Source organism: Callionymus lyra, chromosome 13 (genome assembly GCF_982586985.1).
Source record: "Callionymus lyra chromosome 13, fCalLyr1.hap1.1, whole genome shotgun sequence".
In the NCBI taxonomy this organism is placed as follows: Eukaryota; Metazoa; Chordata; class Actinopteri; order Syngnathiformes; family Callionymidae; genus Callionymus; species Callionymus lyra.
The window spans coordinates 5,903,203-5,921,802 of record NC_141830.1 but is presented as its reverse complement, the minus strand read 5'-3'; the positions used below and the strand labels follow the sequence as shown (position 1 = coordinate 5,921,802).

Sequence of the window (18,600 nt, the reverse complement as noted above, 5' to 3'; positions counted from 1 at the left end):
GGGTATAAATGTTCCTCCACCTTGGTTTTCTTTTAGCTCACTGATGCTGAAGAGCAAAACCAGGTACAGTTGAAACTCTTTATTCTGTTTATTTCGTCAAAATTCAAGACATTTATTTGCCAATGCTCCTTAACGATGCATACGTAAACATACATTGCTTCATAGAAGGAGCCAATGATGGGGATTGTGGATTTGGCTTTCCTCAGTATGTTGAAGCAATAGATGTGCTTCTCACCTCCAACATTGGTATCGTTGTCATAGCACCACGTTACCAGTTGATTGGTTGTTGACCCACAAGAGTAATATCAAATTCAATGAAAGTGTGTCAAGCTGCCGAAAATAACTTATTGTCTTGATTGCCTTACACAACAGAAACTGGACCAAGTTTCTATCTCAAGTTTGGAAATAATTTGGAAATACATTTTGGGGTTTTGACAAGTTATGCTTCACTCTGACGGAAAAATATGACGTTTAACTGTAAATGAAAAAATAATAATGTACTCATCTTGTTTAAGGTAACGTACCCTTCACTCCCCAGGTTAGTTCGGAAATAACACAGAAATGTACATTTTAGTCACCTGTGTTAATTACTGTGACATTGTTCAATCATGTAAGACCCAATCAAAATAATTATTGGAAAGTTCAAACCAACTCAACTATCATTTTTTCCACCCTTCCCTCCTTTAATATTTTACCTTAATGTGTTTTTTTCCCTTCATCTAACACATTATGCTTTATGTCTGTAACTTTCTTCAAGGTCAAGTTAAATTTTATTTTGGTCTGTTTTATCCTGACAAACAATGGAACTGAGACTGCTTCTGTTTCTGGCTGTGGTGCTTATCTCAGGTAAGGGGCAGAAAAGATATAACTATAAGCATCATATACATAATGACCAGGTGTAACCCAAACCCTTTCTTGGTTAGCGTGTCATGCATGTGATGACACAGGGACTGAGTTCATCACAGCATTTCTTCCAAATTACATCAAAAGAAGTAAACTACATCTGGTTATAACTGCTCAGGACTCTGAGGCCAAAGTTCGTATATCGGTAAGAAAATGTTACGTTTCATCATTTCTTTTTTCTTTATCTTCTCTACCCACTCCATTCTTGAACTCATCCACTTGGGGCAGGACCTCTTCTTCACAGCTTCAACGAGTGCTGAAGTTCAAGGCCTGTTGACAAGGACCACATAATCTGCAAAAAGCAAAAACGATCAAAACACGGAGTCCGTTCCGTCGCTCCAACACGACGTCACTTCCTGTCCCAGTTTCTATACTTGGCTTCGTGGAGAAAGATGGACAATCAAAGTGTGTCACGGGTCGTTTATTCGCCGCTTCAAGTCAAACAAAATACAAGCTTTACGATTACGATCGGACACACTTTGTCCCGGCGACTGTACAGGTCAATAGTCCCGGGAGAAAAGGCCCAGATCTGTAGAAACATTGCTATATTTAAGGCAAATTTCCGGTCCGGGAGTTCGTCCCTTTCCGGCCAAATGGTCCTTTCAAGTTCCCTGTGTCCCAATCCCCCACTGAGAGACATCCTAATTTGTTTTCTTGTAATCTCATCATTCAACTGTTCTCGGGTGGGGGTTTCCGTCTTTTAGCCCCCCTTTCCCGGGTGTGTCTTGCTTCGTTCTTTGATCTACGATTTAAGGTGTGATTGGCAGATAAACAGATGTTTTAAATAACCGCTGTCGTATCTCTAATTCTGATCCGAGTTTGCCTCGAACCAGTGAGTCATTCTGGAGTGGAATGTTGATTGTGAATGTGTAGTCAAACGTTTAAGCTCTTAGATGAAGCGAGTAATTTATACTTTATATTTTTATCATCTTTTAGCATTAATTTAAGTATGGCGTATACGTATAGTGTATAATCATTTTAATCTAACATTACAAATGTTTTCAGCTAGGTCCAAAACTCTTTAAAACTTTGACGGTGTCTGCGGGAGAAAGTCGCCAGGTTCAAGTAAAAAAGAGTTTCTTGATGGTGAGTCTTTTGAAAATTCCTACTGAGCTGCAAGTGTTTGAAAAAAACAAAAATGTCATCATTTATTACCAACTATATTTTTTCTTAATGTTTTCAGCCATTTCTCAAACATTTCCGGAAGTCTGAATGTGACGCCCGCTGGGTTGAAGTTCCAGAGAGATTTATGTTGACGAAGCAGTTTGTTAACTCGGACTCAGCCGTCCGAATTTCGTCAAACAAGATAATCTCTGTGGTCTCGTTTAATCGTCAGCGTTTTACAGGAGATGGAGCGGTGGTTTTTCCTCTAAGAAAGCTGGGCACCTCGTACTATATCTACACACCAGTGGGGAAGATGTGGAACAAGGATAAAGTCTTTGCTATTGTAAATGGCCCTCATGCAAATCCGGTCAAAATCATACCATCTGCTAATTTGAAGTTAAGGGGAAATAAGCGATGGCGCGCAATGAGGCCACAGACATTCACCTTGCCACCATATGCGTCCCTTCTTGTGCGAGGTCGATCATCATTGACTGGCACTGGAATTTTTGCCAAAAGACCAATAGCTGTCTTAGCAGGGAACCAGTGTTTAAAATTGAAAAGGACATGTGAACATGTCTATGAGCAGTTGCCCCCAGTACGCCTTTTTGGTACAGACTACATGGTTCCAAAAGCAGGCCATGCAAAGACCAGAAATTGGGTTGTAATTGTTGCAGCTAAAGATAACACAGAAGTGACCTTGCATAAGAGTCGGCACTCACAAAAGAGTTAAGTATACTACACAATTCAAAGTCATACCATGTCATGCAACAACATGAAATGTAATCTAAATGTATCAGGGCATGAGACATGAATTTTCTACGTTTTACTTACCCTCATTTTGTGACCCTTAATGGGTTTGTAACAGGATGTTGACTTGAATATTTTGTGTGAAATTATATTATATCCTCCACAAAGCTTTATTTAAACAGATTTTCTTTGATTTTACATAAACCTTTTTTTGCAGTTTGAGGCTCAAATAATAGCTCTTCTTGTCTTAGTCATGCACCCCTGATGCCCAGGATGACTACATTACTGCCTTTATTCTTAAGAGAACTTATAAGTGTTGGCATAGCTGATCATGAACTATTTGTAAAATTATAAAGCTTTCTTTCATTTGCCCTTTATACAGTCTTGATAAAAAAAAAAGATCCCTTGGTACCTGCTTACATAATCGGAAGTTGTATTGTTACGCATCAGTTTAGACAATTAAAAAGTCTGTGACATGATGTTGGCACATCATTTGTGTAAAAATGTCTTATATTGTCCACAAAGTCGATAGAAACCTTGCAGATCAGATCAGTGAAAATGTTGCAGGTTTTGTGATTGCTGTGTGTTCCAATTGCTCCTGTCAACATTCTTCTGAAAGTGTACAGTATATCAACAGTCCATTATACTTTGTAAACAGTATTACTGTATATCCCAAGTCAGGGTGAAACAGAGATAACCCAAAACCATGACCATAGACCAGTGAGATAGAGTCTACCAATAGTGGTCTTGAGACTGGTCTCTAGACCCATGACACTAGTCTTAGAAGACAGCTAGAACTTGTTTGGGGGGCTGCCCAGCTCCTTTACATTTTTGGCTACAATCCTTTCCTCACGCAAGAACATAACAATTTATTACTATATATTTGTAACAACTTATCTCTTACTCTAATAATATTGAACTCTCAACCAACAGGAAGCTCAGAAGGGCTGGAGCGTACACAACAGTCTATTCCAATAAACCAATGATCGTGAGGAGCAACAAGCCAGTGATGGTTGTCCTGGTCAGCAACAATGCTCCTCATGACCCCTACATGTTGACCTTGACTCCTACCTCAAAACTGGCCACAGATTGGACGGTGGAGACGGTGGGCGGACTCTCCAGTACAGTAGCCATTGTGTCGGAGCGAGAGGGTGCTCGCAGTGTGAGGGTTTGTAAGAAGGAGAAGTGTTGGTCACCCAAATGGAACGCCTTCCATTGTGATAAACAGAGAGTGTGGTCTAATGTCAAAGTTGGAGAGGTGCAAAGCCATTTGACAGTCAAAGGTGAAGCTCAAATGGCAGTGTATGTTTACGGGGGTGGTAAAAGGAAAGGTTACGGCACAGCAGGTGTTTGTACTGAAGGTAAGAGAAACAAAACATTTGCATACGTGCCAATATTATTTCGATAATATCAATTAGCAATTAGCTGTTCCTTGTATTTACTGCATGATCCTCCCCACCATGTCATGTTACCTTTCTCCTGTCACATCGTAGAAGCAAATGTATGTTCTGAAGATCGGTGACGTAACACATGTCCCCGTTTGTCAGCTTGCACCGTCTACATGTCTTTCTGTGCATGTCTTATTTCGATAAGACATTTATACTATATCAATTTAGCAAATTAAATTCCATTATTAGTCGTATAGCCTACATTATGAATACATACAATAAACATAGATCTTATTGATTGTCTTTTGTAGACGGACCTGCACTAAAACCACCTCCTGACCCCTGTGACAACGTGAAATGTAGAATTAAGGAAAACTGTGTTCAAGGAAAGTGTGTCCATGTTTCCACTGCAACGTGCCATGCTGTGGGTGACCCCCACTACATGACATTTGATGGTCGACGCTTTGACTTTCAGGTAAAGAGGCAACACAATATGATCAAAGTTTTTAATATTATACATTCAACTATTTAATGTATGTAGTATTCCAAATAGGTTTTTGGTATGGATTTTGGCACAACAGCCAATAAAAAAAATCAAAGCAGCTATCTTTACCTCTTGTCATTCTTTTTATATGTAGGCTGCTTGTACGTAAGTAAGTAAGTAAGTAATTTGTATTTATAGAGTGCTTTTCCAGACCTGGATCACAAAGAGCTTAAACAATCAAAACAATATTCACTAAAATATATACTTTAAAGGTCAAGATAACACTGATAACAACACAAGAGTTCCAGAAAAATCATGGAAAAGCCTCAGTTTTCTGTGTATCAACAAAAAGGAAACCCTTGAGATCTGAGTTCTGTATTGAAAAAAGAAAATGCACTTACTCTACTTTAACGTTTGGTCATTGTCTTTGTTGTGTTCCAGGGTTCCTGCTCTTACATTATGTCAACTGTGACCATAAAGGCTCCTGACCTTGTGTCTTTTACGGTGACAACGAAAAATAATTACAGAGGAAACAGACGCGTTTCATATGTGAAGACGGTTTCGGTCAGCGTGTACGATCATTCTATTGTCATCGGCAAACATAAAGTACAGGTTAGCAAACTTTTCATCCATCTTTTTTTTTCTTCCTCTTATCTAAAGTTGTATCGCAGGGAAAGGTTGTTCATGTGAGATTACCATGGGCCTCCTGTCGTCCTACTACCCACATATTGCGTTCCCAAAACATATTGCATTTACCGACGGCTTGTTTATCGAGCGTGTTTGCATTGCAATAATAATAAGAATATGTTCAATGATGCAGGCACACTTTTGACTTGTTAACAAATTGCATGGAATTTATCCACTTTTGTGTCACACAAAAGTGATTATTCATGTGGCCCCATTAATTCTTACCCGCTAGAAAATCATTTTCACCATTAGGCCTTGAAGGTGCAACGGATAATTCTGAAAAAAACAATATTCAATGAACTATGTAAAAGCAAATGGTAAGCGAATAAAAAAACAACTTACTATCATTTTGCGTTTCTCTTCAACATATTAAGCCAATGTTTGTTAAAAGATAATCTTTTATATTTCCAGGTGAATGGAGAGCGTCAAAATCTCCCAATCTTTCTATCTGATGGGCGTATCACGGTGAAGAAAGTATCTTCCTATTACATCCTCAGGACAGACTTTGGTCTAACTGTTAAATATGACTGCAATATGATGCTTTACATTACCGTACCATCATCCTACTATCAACACCTTGGTGGTCTCTGTGGAAATTACAATGGAGACAGGACGGATGACCTCCCTGCAGGTACAGTGATCAAATGGGTCTTCAACGAAGCTCGATTTAAACCGAATGCTTCTTGCAGGGTCAGGTCTCTCTAGCGTACTGACTATGATTAAGAAGTGGAAAGTAAAAGACCCAGATCTCTTCTGCCATGATAACTGTCGTGGTGACTGTCCTAAATGTTCCAAAGCCCAACAAGTCCACTACAGCCAAGCAAAGTACTGTGGAATCCTTGTTGAGTCTGACGGGCCATTCTCACTCTGTCATAAAGAAATTAACCCAGCCACATACCTGGAGGACTGCGTCTATGATCTCTGCATAAATAAAGGTACTTCTTACCAAAGCAAATCGTTAAAGAGTTCTACTACACGAGTCATGGCTGTTTAAAAATGAAACCAATAATGACATGCATGCATGATCTAATGCCTCATATAGTCTAAAGCCATTAATAATGCACTAATCAAGCTCTTCCTCATTTCTATTACTAGGTGCAAAACAGATTCTCTGTGATAATCTAAAGAATTACCACAATGCATGCCAGTCCAAGGGCTTGAAGGTCGACCCTAACTGGAGAAGTTTTGTCAGATGCCGTGAGTGTATATCTTAAACCTTTTTCCTGCAAGTTGGTGCACAGGTGGAGAAAAAAAAACAGGGACAAAAAAAGAACTTAATTGTATGTCCTATCTTTGACTTTTAGACTCATCCACTTTACACTTAACATATATATTTATATATAAATATTTATCCAATTATAATAATGTTTATGTTGGCATGGTGACCTATAAAGATGCAAGAGTCTAACTGAGGTAAGGAACAGAGAGTTTGGACGTCTACTATTATACAGAGACTTCAAATGAGAATAAATGTTGAAGGATGGGTTTAGGGAAGTGTTTAGTGACAGAGAACAAACAAGAGAGGAGAAGCCCAAGATGCCCAATCAATTCGATAGAACATTTATTTAACGTACAATCTCAGCCACATGCCCATGTGATGTATGCCAACTTAAGCAAGGCAAAATGAATATGGAAGGTGACGAAAAAAAATCAACAGACCACGGAAAAGACAAGGGTCATCTAACTTACTACAGTGAAAGCAGTGAAATCTACAGTTTTGTTTTCTTGACCCATAAAGGTTTCAAAACATCATACAAATACAGCTACTTGTCTTATTTCTAGCCATGGCCTGTTCCACTGGTCAACATTATGAGGCCTGTGGTTCTGCCTGTCCTGCCTCCTGTTCGACCCCCAACAGTGAGACCGGATGTGACTCCCCCTGTGTAGAAGGATGCCAGTGCGACAAAGGTTTGGTGCTCAGTGGGGACAGGTGATTCAATATTTACATTTTATTTTTGTTTCATTATGCTCCTATTTGTTATTTATTACTTTATATACATTTGTTGTTGATGTTAAAACCCAATATTTAATTCAATTGAATTGGGATATTTATTATTATTGACTTGGTTAGGCAGGAGTCCTGACTAGATTTGTTGCCTTCCTGTTGTGCTAAATATCATCCTTTAGTTCTACTTTATTCAACTTCTAGCAAGGTAATGTCAACTTGGATTTTCCTTTCCTCCGTGCCTTTCTTTAAGGTGCATTCCAAAGTCCAGCTGTGGATGCCAGTATCAGAACAAGTACTATCCATCAGGTAGTTCTTTCTGGGATGACAAAATATGTACTCGGAAGTGTGAGTGCTTGAATCAACACGTTCAGGTGATGGAACTAATTTTACTGTCTGATCATTGCTGTTTTACATTGCCATGATCATTTTTGGGTATGTTGTCCTGAATTCCAACAGTGCAAGTCAGTGAGCTGCAATAAGAATGAACACTGTGCCATGATCGATGGGGTCAGAGACTGCTACCCAGCATCCTATGCAAGATGTCAGAGTGCTGGAGACCCTCACTACCTGACCTTCGACAACCGGCGATATAATTTTCAGGGCACTTGCACTTATGTTCTCTCCCAGCTCTCAAAGTCCTCAAACCCAGGATTAGTACCTTATCGAGTGTTGGTCCAGAATGAACACAGAGGCAGTAACAAAGCTGTGTCCTACACCAAGTCTTTCTCTATTACACTATTTGGAAACATCACAATCAGCATGAGCCGTAGCAACCCTGGGGTGACGCTGGTGAGTTTCACATACATAACGGTAGATTGATAGATAGAGGAATCACATGCTTAACCCTTGAGTCGTGTCAAGGTCAAGGTGACCCGGAGGTGTTTTTGAGGTATCCCTTGTATTGTCTCTGTGCCAAGGTTAATGACCTTGACCCAGAAATATATATGCAGTCGCGGAGGTCGTTCACCTTGACCCAGAGACAACACAAGGGTTTAACATGTAAACCCCCTGAAAGTAATGGGTGCACAGAGTCTGCATTAACATACAGTAGGTGCAAATGAAGTCTATGCATAATTGTTCACATGTGGCTGCAGTGATTGCAATGAGAAGATGACATTGTTAGAACAGTCACTGACAAATGTCTGAATTGATGATGGAGTAATAATAGACCCTGATACCCTGACACTGTTGTGTTAGAGGTGTTAAAACAGCACAATTAAAATAGCATAACCATAACAAAACATTTGGTGCATGAAATATTCATCTCAAATAATAGTAAATCAGCAAAGGTTTTGGTTTCCCTGATACAAAATGGTCCCAGAGTTTGTCTTTTAATAGTTTTTACTAGTTTACAGGCTTAATCTTTGAGAACACTTGACTGAAACAAGCATCTCGATTTGTCAAGAGTAACATGTTTCCATTTCGTTAAAATATGGGCTTTAAAAAAAAAAAAACACATTTCACACTCAGTTATTATCATTACCATTAAACTAAACAGAATTTATTTTTATTTTTGTTTGTCCAGGTAGCAATTGCCTCACTGACTGCTAATGGACCATTAGCTGCAATACTACTTTTTTCATGAACAGTCTCACACGATTTTAATTTTTTAGATGGAGCATAGTTGTTGGTGAGGATGCATAATTCAAAGTAAGTAAGTGAAGTAAAGGTTATTTGTAAAGCACCTCTCTAGACCAGGGTCACAAAGCGCTTTAACAATTAAAAACAATATAGAGGTAAAATAAATGCTTTAAAAGGCCAAGACACATAAGACAAACACAGGAGTCCAAGAAAATCATGAAAAAACCTGCACAGATAAGAATGTCTTAAGATGTTTCTTAAAGGAGTCAGTAGATCATCAAACACAAAGAGAGAGGAAGATTGTTCCAAAGCTTAGGAGCAACAGTCTGGAAGGATTTCTCTCCTCTGGTCCTGAACCGTGTTCAGGAACCATCAGTAGATTCTGATCCACAGACCTCAGAGCCAGAGCTGGGGTGTAAGGCTGGATCAGATCACTGATGTAAGGAGGAGCCTGACCATGAATAGATCTGAAAGTAAGAACCAGAATTTTAAAATTGATCCTGAAGGATCAGAGAAATGTGAGTTGTTCTACTAGAGCAGGTCAGAATTCTCGCTGCAGAGTTCTGAATCAACTGCAGGCGAGACAGATCCTTCTTGTTTAGACACGAAAATAAACTATTGCAATAGTCTAAACGAGAAGAAACAAACACATAGATTATATGTCTCAATCATACAGTATTATTTGTGATTATGTGTTGTGACATCATTTTCCTAAGTTTAGACATTTTTCTCAGTTGAAGGAAACAGTTTCTGGTCAGTTTTCTTCAGTGTTGAACAAGATTTTCTTGGGTAACTTATGGCCTAAGTTACCCAAGAATTGACTAAACCCTGGAACCTTATCATCAGGTGCAATAAATAAGAGTTTCAGTTTTGTCCAAATTTAGCTGCAGTGTTTTCACTCAGCCACTGTTTGATTTCTAGTAATTGACGAAGCTGTTCAGCCTCTGGGGCTCAGTTGGATCAAAATCTACTTACTTACTTTGGGTACAAAAGTAACACTAAACAGGTGTCTGAAGGTGAGCCGGCTCTCTTTCTCTGAGACACAAAGTTAGTAATACGGTTCCTCGATCAGGAAAACTGTCACAAAGAACTAACAATCACATCCGGAATTAGTTGAAGGCAGAATATTTTGTTGAAATTTGATACATGTGGTAATTTGGAGACTGGAACTGGATATACAGCCTCCCTTGAATGGCTTTCAAAGTTATTTTGTTTTTTTATTTGGATAGATTACAGATGTTATCAGGTCTGCCCTTGAGGTTTTTGTGTTTTATACTGAAGAAAGTAGTGGATGAAAAGAATCAGCACCAGTCTCGATGTCCTCACAACTTTATTCACTGTCATCAGGTGAACAATCGAGCAGTAAACCTGCCGTACAACCTGGGCGACGGAAAGCTGTCCGTGGTCAAGGACGGCTACTTTGCAGTTGTGAAGACGTTTTTTGGCCTGAAGTTGTGGTTCAATTGGAACAGTCATGTCAGCATGAGGCTTCCCAGTACATACTCCTCTTCCACAGAAGGTATGACAACAGAGTTCATCAGGTTTGGTTCCAGATGAAGTTACACTGCCTATCATACAGTATTATTTGTGCTTTATTTTTCTTACTCACGTTTAGTCCTTTTTTAAAACAATTTGGTCACTTAGTTTACTCTTTATCAGTAACTCTCAGAATACATGTTATGGGATCTTTCAGTAAATATGTAAAGTTTATTCACAATATAATGATTAAAGCAGCAGTAATGGTCAAGATAGTGTGTTCTGGGTAAAGTGTCCATCAGAGGGAGTGGAGTAAAAGTATCATGGTGTTCTGTTCTGTGTTAGTCTTTGTATCCTTTGTCTTTGTTCTTTCTCTTTGATCTATGTTCTTTATCTTTAGACTTAGATTGTATCATCTTGTTCTTTCTCTTTATTTCTCTTTGTTCTTGTTCTTATTTTATTTTGATTTATTTTTAAGGTAAGGTAAAACTTTATTGATCCCTCAGGAGGTCTTCTTTGGGAAATTGTTTATGAAAAATTGCTGTATTTTCTGTGTCTAATTGTAAAAAAAACAATTTCCCGAAGGAGACCTCCTGAGGGATCAATAAAGTTTTACCTAACCTAACTTAACCTGAAGTTCAAATGCTGGGCTTGAACACATTCATCTCATCTGCAGGTCTGTGTGGGAACTACAACAGCAAACCTGATGATGACATAATGAAACCTGATGGTCAGGAGGCCGAAAATGACAATGCCTTTGGTGACAGTTGGAAGGTTGGTGAAAGCAGTTTTTGCATCACTTAAGAATCCGTCCATAGGATGTTGAACAAAAATAAGTGTTCCTCTGGACATCTGACCTGATCAACCTCAATATGTTACGTGTGATGTTTCGATTGTTGAAGCTGAAAGAATTTACCTCCTACACTATTGGAGTCACAAGTTATTTTCGATTCTTCAACAGCTGCATGTAGTCTAAGAAGTGAAGCAGAGGGAAGAAGTGCTTGATGTTTCACAGTCTAGAGACATGAAACAAACAAAAACAGTTCTTAAATTATTTCAGTAAATTTAGCTAAGAGTTTTTTTTTTCTTCATATAAGAGCTTAATTCTGTGTGTCAACTAAATGTGATCCTCGCGGACAGGTTGGAGGTGAGCCCGGCTGCACCAGTAAATGCGATGGTGGTGGTTGTCCCGAGTGTTCCCCGGGACTGCAGCTTCATTACCAGCAGCGGAAATACTGTGGCATCATCGCAGACAAGTCAGGACCCTTTAGGTGCGACCATGAGTTTCTCTCTCGTGATCTGTTGCCTCTTATTTCCTAAATTGTTTAAATTTTTGTCTCCTTTCAGGGGCTGTCAGCGCGTACTGGACCACAAAGGTTACCTTGATGACTGTGTCTTTGACATGTGCATGTACAAAGGCCACTTATCCTCTCTGTGCAACAGCCTCACTGCATTCAGCAGAGCATGTCAAGAGAATGGGGGGAAATTGGAGAATTGGAGGACTGAGGAATTTTGTGGTAAGACTTGAATTTTATCTCAACGATAAAGAGGAAGTTTGAGGTAAGACTTACATTTTATAAGATAAAGAGGAAGTTTGAGGTGAGGAGGATAAATTCAGCATCATTTATAAACAAGCTCCCGGGGATAAATGAAGCACTCACTCCAGGGACAATGTTTTATACTAGTTTGATTATCAGGATGGATGCTTTTTTATGATTAAGTTTAAAGATTTAGAAAAAAACACTTGGACTGCATGTGATATCATTGAAATCACGAGTGGACAATTCAATTTGTTGAGGGTCAACATAAACTATGACAGTTGTTGGGCCGTCAAGCCAAAAGAAACAAGGTAAGAATAAAAAGAGCTTCAATAAAAAGTGTTTTTTTTTTTTTAAGAAAATAAAAAATGAATTATACAAAGAATCCAATGCATTTTAAATTGACTTATTCAATGGTGACATCAATACAATTTGATGATCTGGGGATTTGATGATCAAGATATTACTTTGTGAACTAATATGATAGATTTAAAACCTAAAATTTGGAAAGAAACCAATTATATTAAGGAAAAGGGTTCATTTAAATTGTTTATTTCTAACGTCAGTGATTTTGCCTCATTGTCATGTAAACATGTCTACATGATAAGTTATAGTTTCACTCTGATTTGGTCAACACGTAGACGAAGGGCCACACCTTTCCCAAGTCTTATTGACAAGAACAACACACTTTAGCAGCCAATTGAAGTTGTCACGTCATGTCTGTGTGTGTCGTTTTTCTACACCTAAAGATATGAGTTGAATAATTGATCACCGGTAAGTTCCTAAGAATGGATGAACTGATTTAACCCTGCGTTGTTTGTGATTCCTCGACAGATCCCTGCTGTGGTGCCAATAGCCATCATGAAATCTGTCCGTCCAGCTGCCAGCCGACCTGTGGAAACCTGGAGGACTGCGACGACGCATCCAACTGCACCGAGGGATGTGTTTGCGACGACGGATATCTGCAAAGTAGCGACAAGTGTGTTCCTGTCGCGGAGTGTGGCTGTCACTTTGAAGGACAGTATTATCAGAGTGGACAGGTACTATGCCGAACGTTTCCATGGTAACCAGTGAAGTTCTTATCCTGGCTTTCTTTCTTCTCTTCCTTTTTTTTTACAGGTTTTCTTCCCATTAAAGTCATGCGACACTCGCTGTGAATGTTCAGACAGTGGAGGAGTAGTTTGTGATAAATCCTATCGTTGCCCTGAGAATGAGAAGTGTGCTGTGAAGGACGGACAGGCGTCATGTGTTCCCTCGGGTTTAGGATTCTGCTCTGTCTTCGGAGACCGGACAGTGAAATCCTTTGATGGACAGGTAATGGTCGTTTATATATATGTGTGTGTGTGTGTGTGCGTGTGTGTCATTGTCTATGTTTACAAAACAAGATAAAGATGGTAAATATGCAATGTTGAAACTGAGGAAAAGAATCACTTATTATCACTTATAATAATAATAATAAGTGTTTTTTTTCCTCATGTATTGGTTTGTGCTTATTTTTTGTTTGTGTTCTCTTTAGTACATTTTTAGTCAGATCATTTTGGAATAAGTTTTTTATTCCTGTTAGTGAGCATCAAATGTTTACTATACATTTTTGGAGGTAAGTAAGTAAGTAAGTAATTTTTATTTGTATAGCGCTTTTCTAGACCAGGGTCACAAAGCGCTTAAACAATCAAAACAATATTCAATAAAGTATATACTTTAAAGATCAAGATTAAACTGATAACACAACAGGAGTTCCAGAAAATCAAGGAAAAGCCTGAACAAATAGAAACGTCTTAAGATGTTTCTTAAAGGAGTCAGTAGATCATCAAACACAGAGAGAGAGGAAGATCGTTCCAAAGCTTAGGAGCAACAGTCTGGAAGGATTTCTCTCCTCTATTTCCTCATCATCAGATGTTAGCAAAGCTTAAAATGTGCTCGTTCTACATCACAGCATCACAGCAACACAAACAACCACCCTGGTTGTGTTGGAAACTAATTGAATTCCCTTAAGCAGAAACAAACATGGGATGGCGAGAACTGAGCTCTTATAGCAAACCCTCAAGTGTTGGATGAAAAATCCTTACATTTTGTCACAAAAGTCACATGGAAGTAGATTTATTTAAGCACTCCGATTATATGCGGTTGTAGGAAGTCATGACAAATTAACTCAGTGTCTTTTTTTTGGGCTAGATCTGAACCAAGCAGGGTTTGCTGCAGCATAATAATAATGTTCATCCAGATGGAACACGACAAAATCGGATGTATCCGTTCATTGTCTTGAAAAAAAAAATCCTGAATTGTTCATTTTAAACAATCAGTACAGATGGAAAAACGATGATTAAAACAAAACCTACCTTGCCTTCATATATGCGGATACAATTCCAGCCATTTTGTCTGGTGTCAAGTAACATCTTCAATCTTTACAGGTGTTTCCTCTGTGGGGAGACTGTTTGTTCGTTCTGTCAGAGGTGAAAACGGAGGAAGATGGACGGCCAGAGTTCTCTGTAACGGTGTCTCAAAAGACAGCCAAGGATGGCAGAGTCACTCGGAATGTCGTGATGGAGGTTTACGACATAGAGATATCAATGCAGACCGGAGTTATCGGGGAAATCACGGTATGCCATTCAACATTTCTCGTCAACGAGCCTGAATAAGTTATATGAGTTTACTGATGCGTCCTAGGTTGACGATGACCGAACATACCTACCTGTGTCTCTGGCGGAAGGAAGAGTCAGAGCTCATCAAAACGGCATCAACATCCTCATCGTGACGGACTTTGGTCTGAGTTTGTCCTACGACACGGTCGCAGGGATCCTTCTACAGATCCCGTCCACGTACATCGGCTCCTCCTCTGGTCTGTGTGGCAATTACAACGTGGATCTCTGCGATGAACCGGTCACTCAAGCCCTTGAAAAGTTTGTGGTCAACACCGACGACAGTTCCTGCAAGGTGGGCTGTGCGGGAACATCCTGTCCCGGACCAGATCCACAAAAGATTCCCGCAGCTGAACTCGAGTGTGACATTATCCGGGCCTGGACGGGACCGTTTGTCAAGTGCCACTCAACCGTTCCAGCAGAAATCGCTTTCAACGCCTGTGTCAGGTAAGTGTGATTAAAACTAGGCTATAGATCCAAAACAAAATGATCGAACACGTAACGATTTCCAGGGAAGTGTCCACGGATGGAGGGAAGGAAACTCTGTGTCGTCACATTCAGAGCTATGTCACTGCTTGCCAACTTGCCGGGATACCAGTCGGTGAATGGAGAAAAGAACTCTGTCGTAAGTCGGATTCTTTAAACCAACACAAGCCCTTTGGTTACAAAAGTAAAACCAAACAGGTGTCTGAAGATGAGCCGGCTCTCTTTCTCTGATTCTATTTCCTAACCGTTGATATAGGCAAGTAGAGACACAAAGTTAGTAATACAAACAGGAAATACAGACTTAGAACAGGAGAAAAAAAAATCTTTCAGACACAGCAGTTAAGTTGATTAGCATCAGTAGTCAAAATGTTCCATATCGCACACACCTCTCTTCATTTAACTCCTAAGGCACTGTACAAATTAAACTTACTTACTTACCTTATTTTCATACTGTGCTTTTTTATTGTGGTTTATTGTATTGTGACTCATTTTGGTATTTCTGTCGCTTTAAAATATATTTTTTTATTATTAATAATTCAGCCTTTAACAAGCAGATACTGCACTAATTACTATACAAATGAGCAATAAGTCAGTTTTGATTTGACACTTTAAATTAAAATTAAACAGTGTCACTTTGACCGACAAAACAACATCCAATAATCTCAAACGGCTTCATTTGATTTGCCGATTATTCCCAAGTTACTTTCATGTCAGACTAAAGAATCTCCTCATGTCCACACAGCTGTAACATGTCCAGCAAGGAGTCACTATGAACTCTGCTCCTCCTCTTGCTCCTCCACCTGCTACTCCTTGGTGGAGTCCCAGCCCTGCCCAGTGTGCCAGGAGGGCTGCCAGTGTGACGAAGGCATGTGGGACGGAGCCCAGTGCATCCCAGTCGAGCAGTGTGGCTGTGTGCTGGAGGGTCGGTACTACAAGGTATCTAAACTTCTTTGGAAATTCCACAATTAAGTTCCTGACAGTTGAGATGCTGATGTTTTTGAAGTTAATAAACACTTAAACAACCTACAAGTAAGTCGATGTAGGAGCAACATCAGGTAACTACTGTTGGATGTGATTAGATCGAAAATAGTGAAGTGGTCGAATAGTTTTTGGGGGAAAAAACAGTCAACAGCCTCCCAAAACTAGGAAATACCTTAAAAATAAGTGTATCCATTTTCTGAGAAATTGATTGCATTTTAACCTGTTGTTGCAAATGTAACTAGGCTGATGCATTCTCTTCTAAACCGGGGCCCAAAACGTGGTCTTGCCTCAGGTCCACACATCCTGGAATATAGCCTGTATGGAATATAAGGAATATGGCAAACAAATGCTGTGTCTCAAATCGCATTCTTCTCTTAGTATACTAGAAGTTAGTATGCATCAGGAAATGACGCGACAGCTTCCTCTTCTACTTCTATTTAACGATGGTTTCAACCAGCTGTTTGAACGCTATCGCCACCTGCTGGCAGCACGTTTTGCAAGTTTGGAAAAAGAAATAAAGAAAAAATATGAGAATCAAAATATTTGCGAGATATTTAAGCTGGTATCAGCAGCGAAGACGTGTCATCCTTCTGCTGCTGCTGAAAATGCACCTGTAAGTATATGAATATATATATATATATATATATATATATATATATATATGACGTAACTTCCGTTTAAAATGTCACTAAGATGGAGCCGTTTAGTGTAGATAGTGTCCATCGATCCATACTCAGTTTTGTGGGCGTTTTAGTGTCAATTTAGTGTGTATGGAGCACTAAATTTCGCATAGAGTGGTTGCCTGCAGTCCAAAAGGTTGCAGGTTCAATCCCAGCTCCAGACAAGCTTGTGTCGTTGTGTCCCTGAGCAAGACACTTAACCCTGATTGCTCCTGATGGTGAACTTGGCGCAAGTGTGCAGCCTACTCCCATCAGTATGTGTGAATGGTTGAATTTCCCCTCGCGGGACTAATAAGGGATTCTAAAAAAAAAAAATTGAGACGCACTTACGCACTAAAAATACTAACTTTGAGTACGCAAGTATGCGTTTTGAGACACAGCATAGGTTTAGATATTTTCCCAGATGCTCTTCCTACAGCAAGGGTGTCAAACTGGTCCAGAAAAGGGATCAGGGTGGTGCAGGTTTTTGTTCCAACCAGTCAAGCACATATAGTTGAACCAATCAGGCGTCTGAAGACATTAATAAATTAATAGTCAGTCAGGTGTTGCTTGTTTAAACCGACACCTGATTGGTTAACTCATGTGTGCTTGACTGGTTGGAACAGAAACCTGGACCTTTTCTGGACCAGTTTGACACCCCTGTCCCACAGGCTGAGGTCGTTAAAAACCCTTTGGTCAAGACACTAAACTTTACGCTTGTGCAAAATATGTGAAAAAAATGTTTTCATCTCATTATCAATCATGAATGTCTGCTCTCAGTCTGGACAGACCATGTTACTCGAGGACTGCTCCGAGAGCTGCACATGCAACTCTGGAGAGTTCAGATGTTCCCCTGCCAGCTGCAAGGAGAGTGAAGAATGTACCAGCAAGGATGGGACATTTGGCTGTTACGCTACAGGTCAGCATACTTATTCATTGTGAAATACATGTCGTTATATTTGGACAGAAATGAACTGACCCAAGTGCTCTGTGTGACGTTGTAGATCCAGAACTCATCGACTAATTCTGGACGGCTTCTCTCTGCTCGTGTATCTGACTCTACAGGGAATCATGCTCATGCAACTTTAATCATAACTGAATCACAGCTTCTTTTGGTTTGGGGGATGTTACACTAAAATAATGATAATATATAAAATAAATCAAGTAATCTTTTAGCAACATTACCAAGTGCTTTGAATGTTTGATGACTGTTTTATTGGGCTTATTATTTATCAGGGATGAATAAAAGATATAAAACAATTGGATTCTTTCCTTGCATTTCAGGATTGTGACCAAATAAGATGAAACAATGACACTAATCCCTTAAAATAAAAATAAACAACACATTTTTTAACTGAAACCATATTTTCCTATAAGTGATCACCCCCCTATCGATTAAGCGTTGGGATTATTCTTAGAGTAATCCATTCCTTTTCACGGTTAAAGGTGAATAGTGTTAATTTTAACGTAACAAATAACGTACAATTGTCTTCTGACACACTTAAAAACATCCAAATACCTATTTGGTACAGTTCTGTAACGTCCATCTTGTATTGAAGCCTCGACATGAATTGTTCCATGACATAAATGGCCTGAGTCACTACATTAAAATGAACAAATATTTTTGCTTTAATTACTTCCTTTAGTGGTTTTCAGAAGCCAACAACATCATGCTTTCATTTGAAAAGACAGTGATCAGGGTTGTTTATGAAGCAAAATCACTAACAAATAACAAAGAATCTTGGAAGAATATTTTGTTAAATATGTTATATTTTTGTGTTTTCACAATTTTGTACAAACAATCTGTGTAATCTATTGAGTTGATCAATAAAGTTTTACCTTACCTTAATCTATTGAGTTGAGATTTACATCAATAATTCAAAATCATGGACATAATCTGGATTTTAAACCTGCTGATTGTGTCAACTAATCTAAATAAATGTTAAATATAAATCACGTAGCGCAATATAAAGTAAATAGTG

General features: G+C 39.1%; 1 protein-coding gene across 1 annotated transcript; it reads left to right on the top strand.

The window, feature by feature from the left end:
- LOC148067057 (IgGFc-binding protein-like) lies at positions 1 to 17,878 on the top strand. The gene is made up of 26 exons (XM_087806201.1): positions 1 to 63; positions 758 to 846; positions 924 to 1,048; positions 1,909 to 1,989; positions 2,087 to 2,737; positions 3,692 to 4,115; positions 4,454 to 4,617; positions 5,068 to 5,238; positions 5,725 to 5,944; positions 6,003 to 6,248; positions 6,409 to 6,510; positions 7,096 to 7,243; positions 7,512 to 7,632; positions 7,718 to 8,050; positions 10,190 to 10,361; positions 10,995 to 11,092; positions 11,459 to 11,589; positions 11,666 to 11,835; positions 12,691 to 12,896; positions 12,976 to 13,170; positions 14,265 to 14,453; positions 14,521 to 14,939; positions 15,005 to 15,117; positions 15,721 to 15,914; positions 17,399 to 17,537; positions 17,623 to 17,878. The coding sequence occupies exons 6-26, from the start codon at positions 3,737 to 3,739 to the stop codon at positions 17,640 to 17,642; spliced, it is 3,930 nt and encodes a 1,309-aa protein (XP_087662327.1). The 5' UTR covers positions 1 to 63; positions 758 to 846; positions 924 to 1,048; positions 1,909 to 1,989; positions 2,087 to 2,737; positions 3,692 to 3,736; the 3' UTR covers positions 17,643 to 17,878.
- The last annotated feature ends 722 nt before the right edge of the window (positions 17,879 to 18,600 follow it).

Bases quoted from the DNA above. Each gene is read 5' to 3' on its own strand.
- LOC148067057 (XM_087806201.1), top strand. From the start codon at position 3,737: ATGATCGTGAGGAGCAACAAGCCAGTGATGGTTGTCCTGGTCAGCAAC. The intron at 4,116-4,453 runs GTAAGAGAAACA...TGTCTTTTGTAG, and splicing joins AGCAGGTGTTTGTACTGAAG to ACGGACCTGCACTAAAACCA. The intron at 8,051-10,189 runs GTGAGTTTCACA...CACTGTCATCAG, and splicing joins GCAACCCTGGGGTGACGCTG to GTGAACAATCGAGCAGTAAA.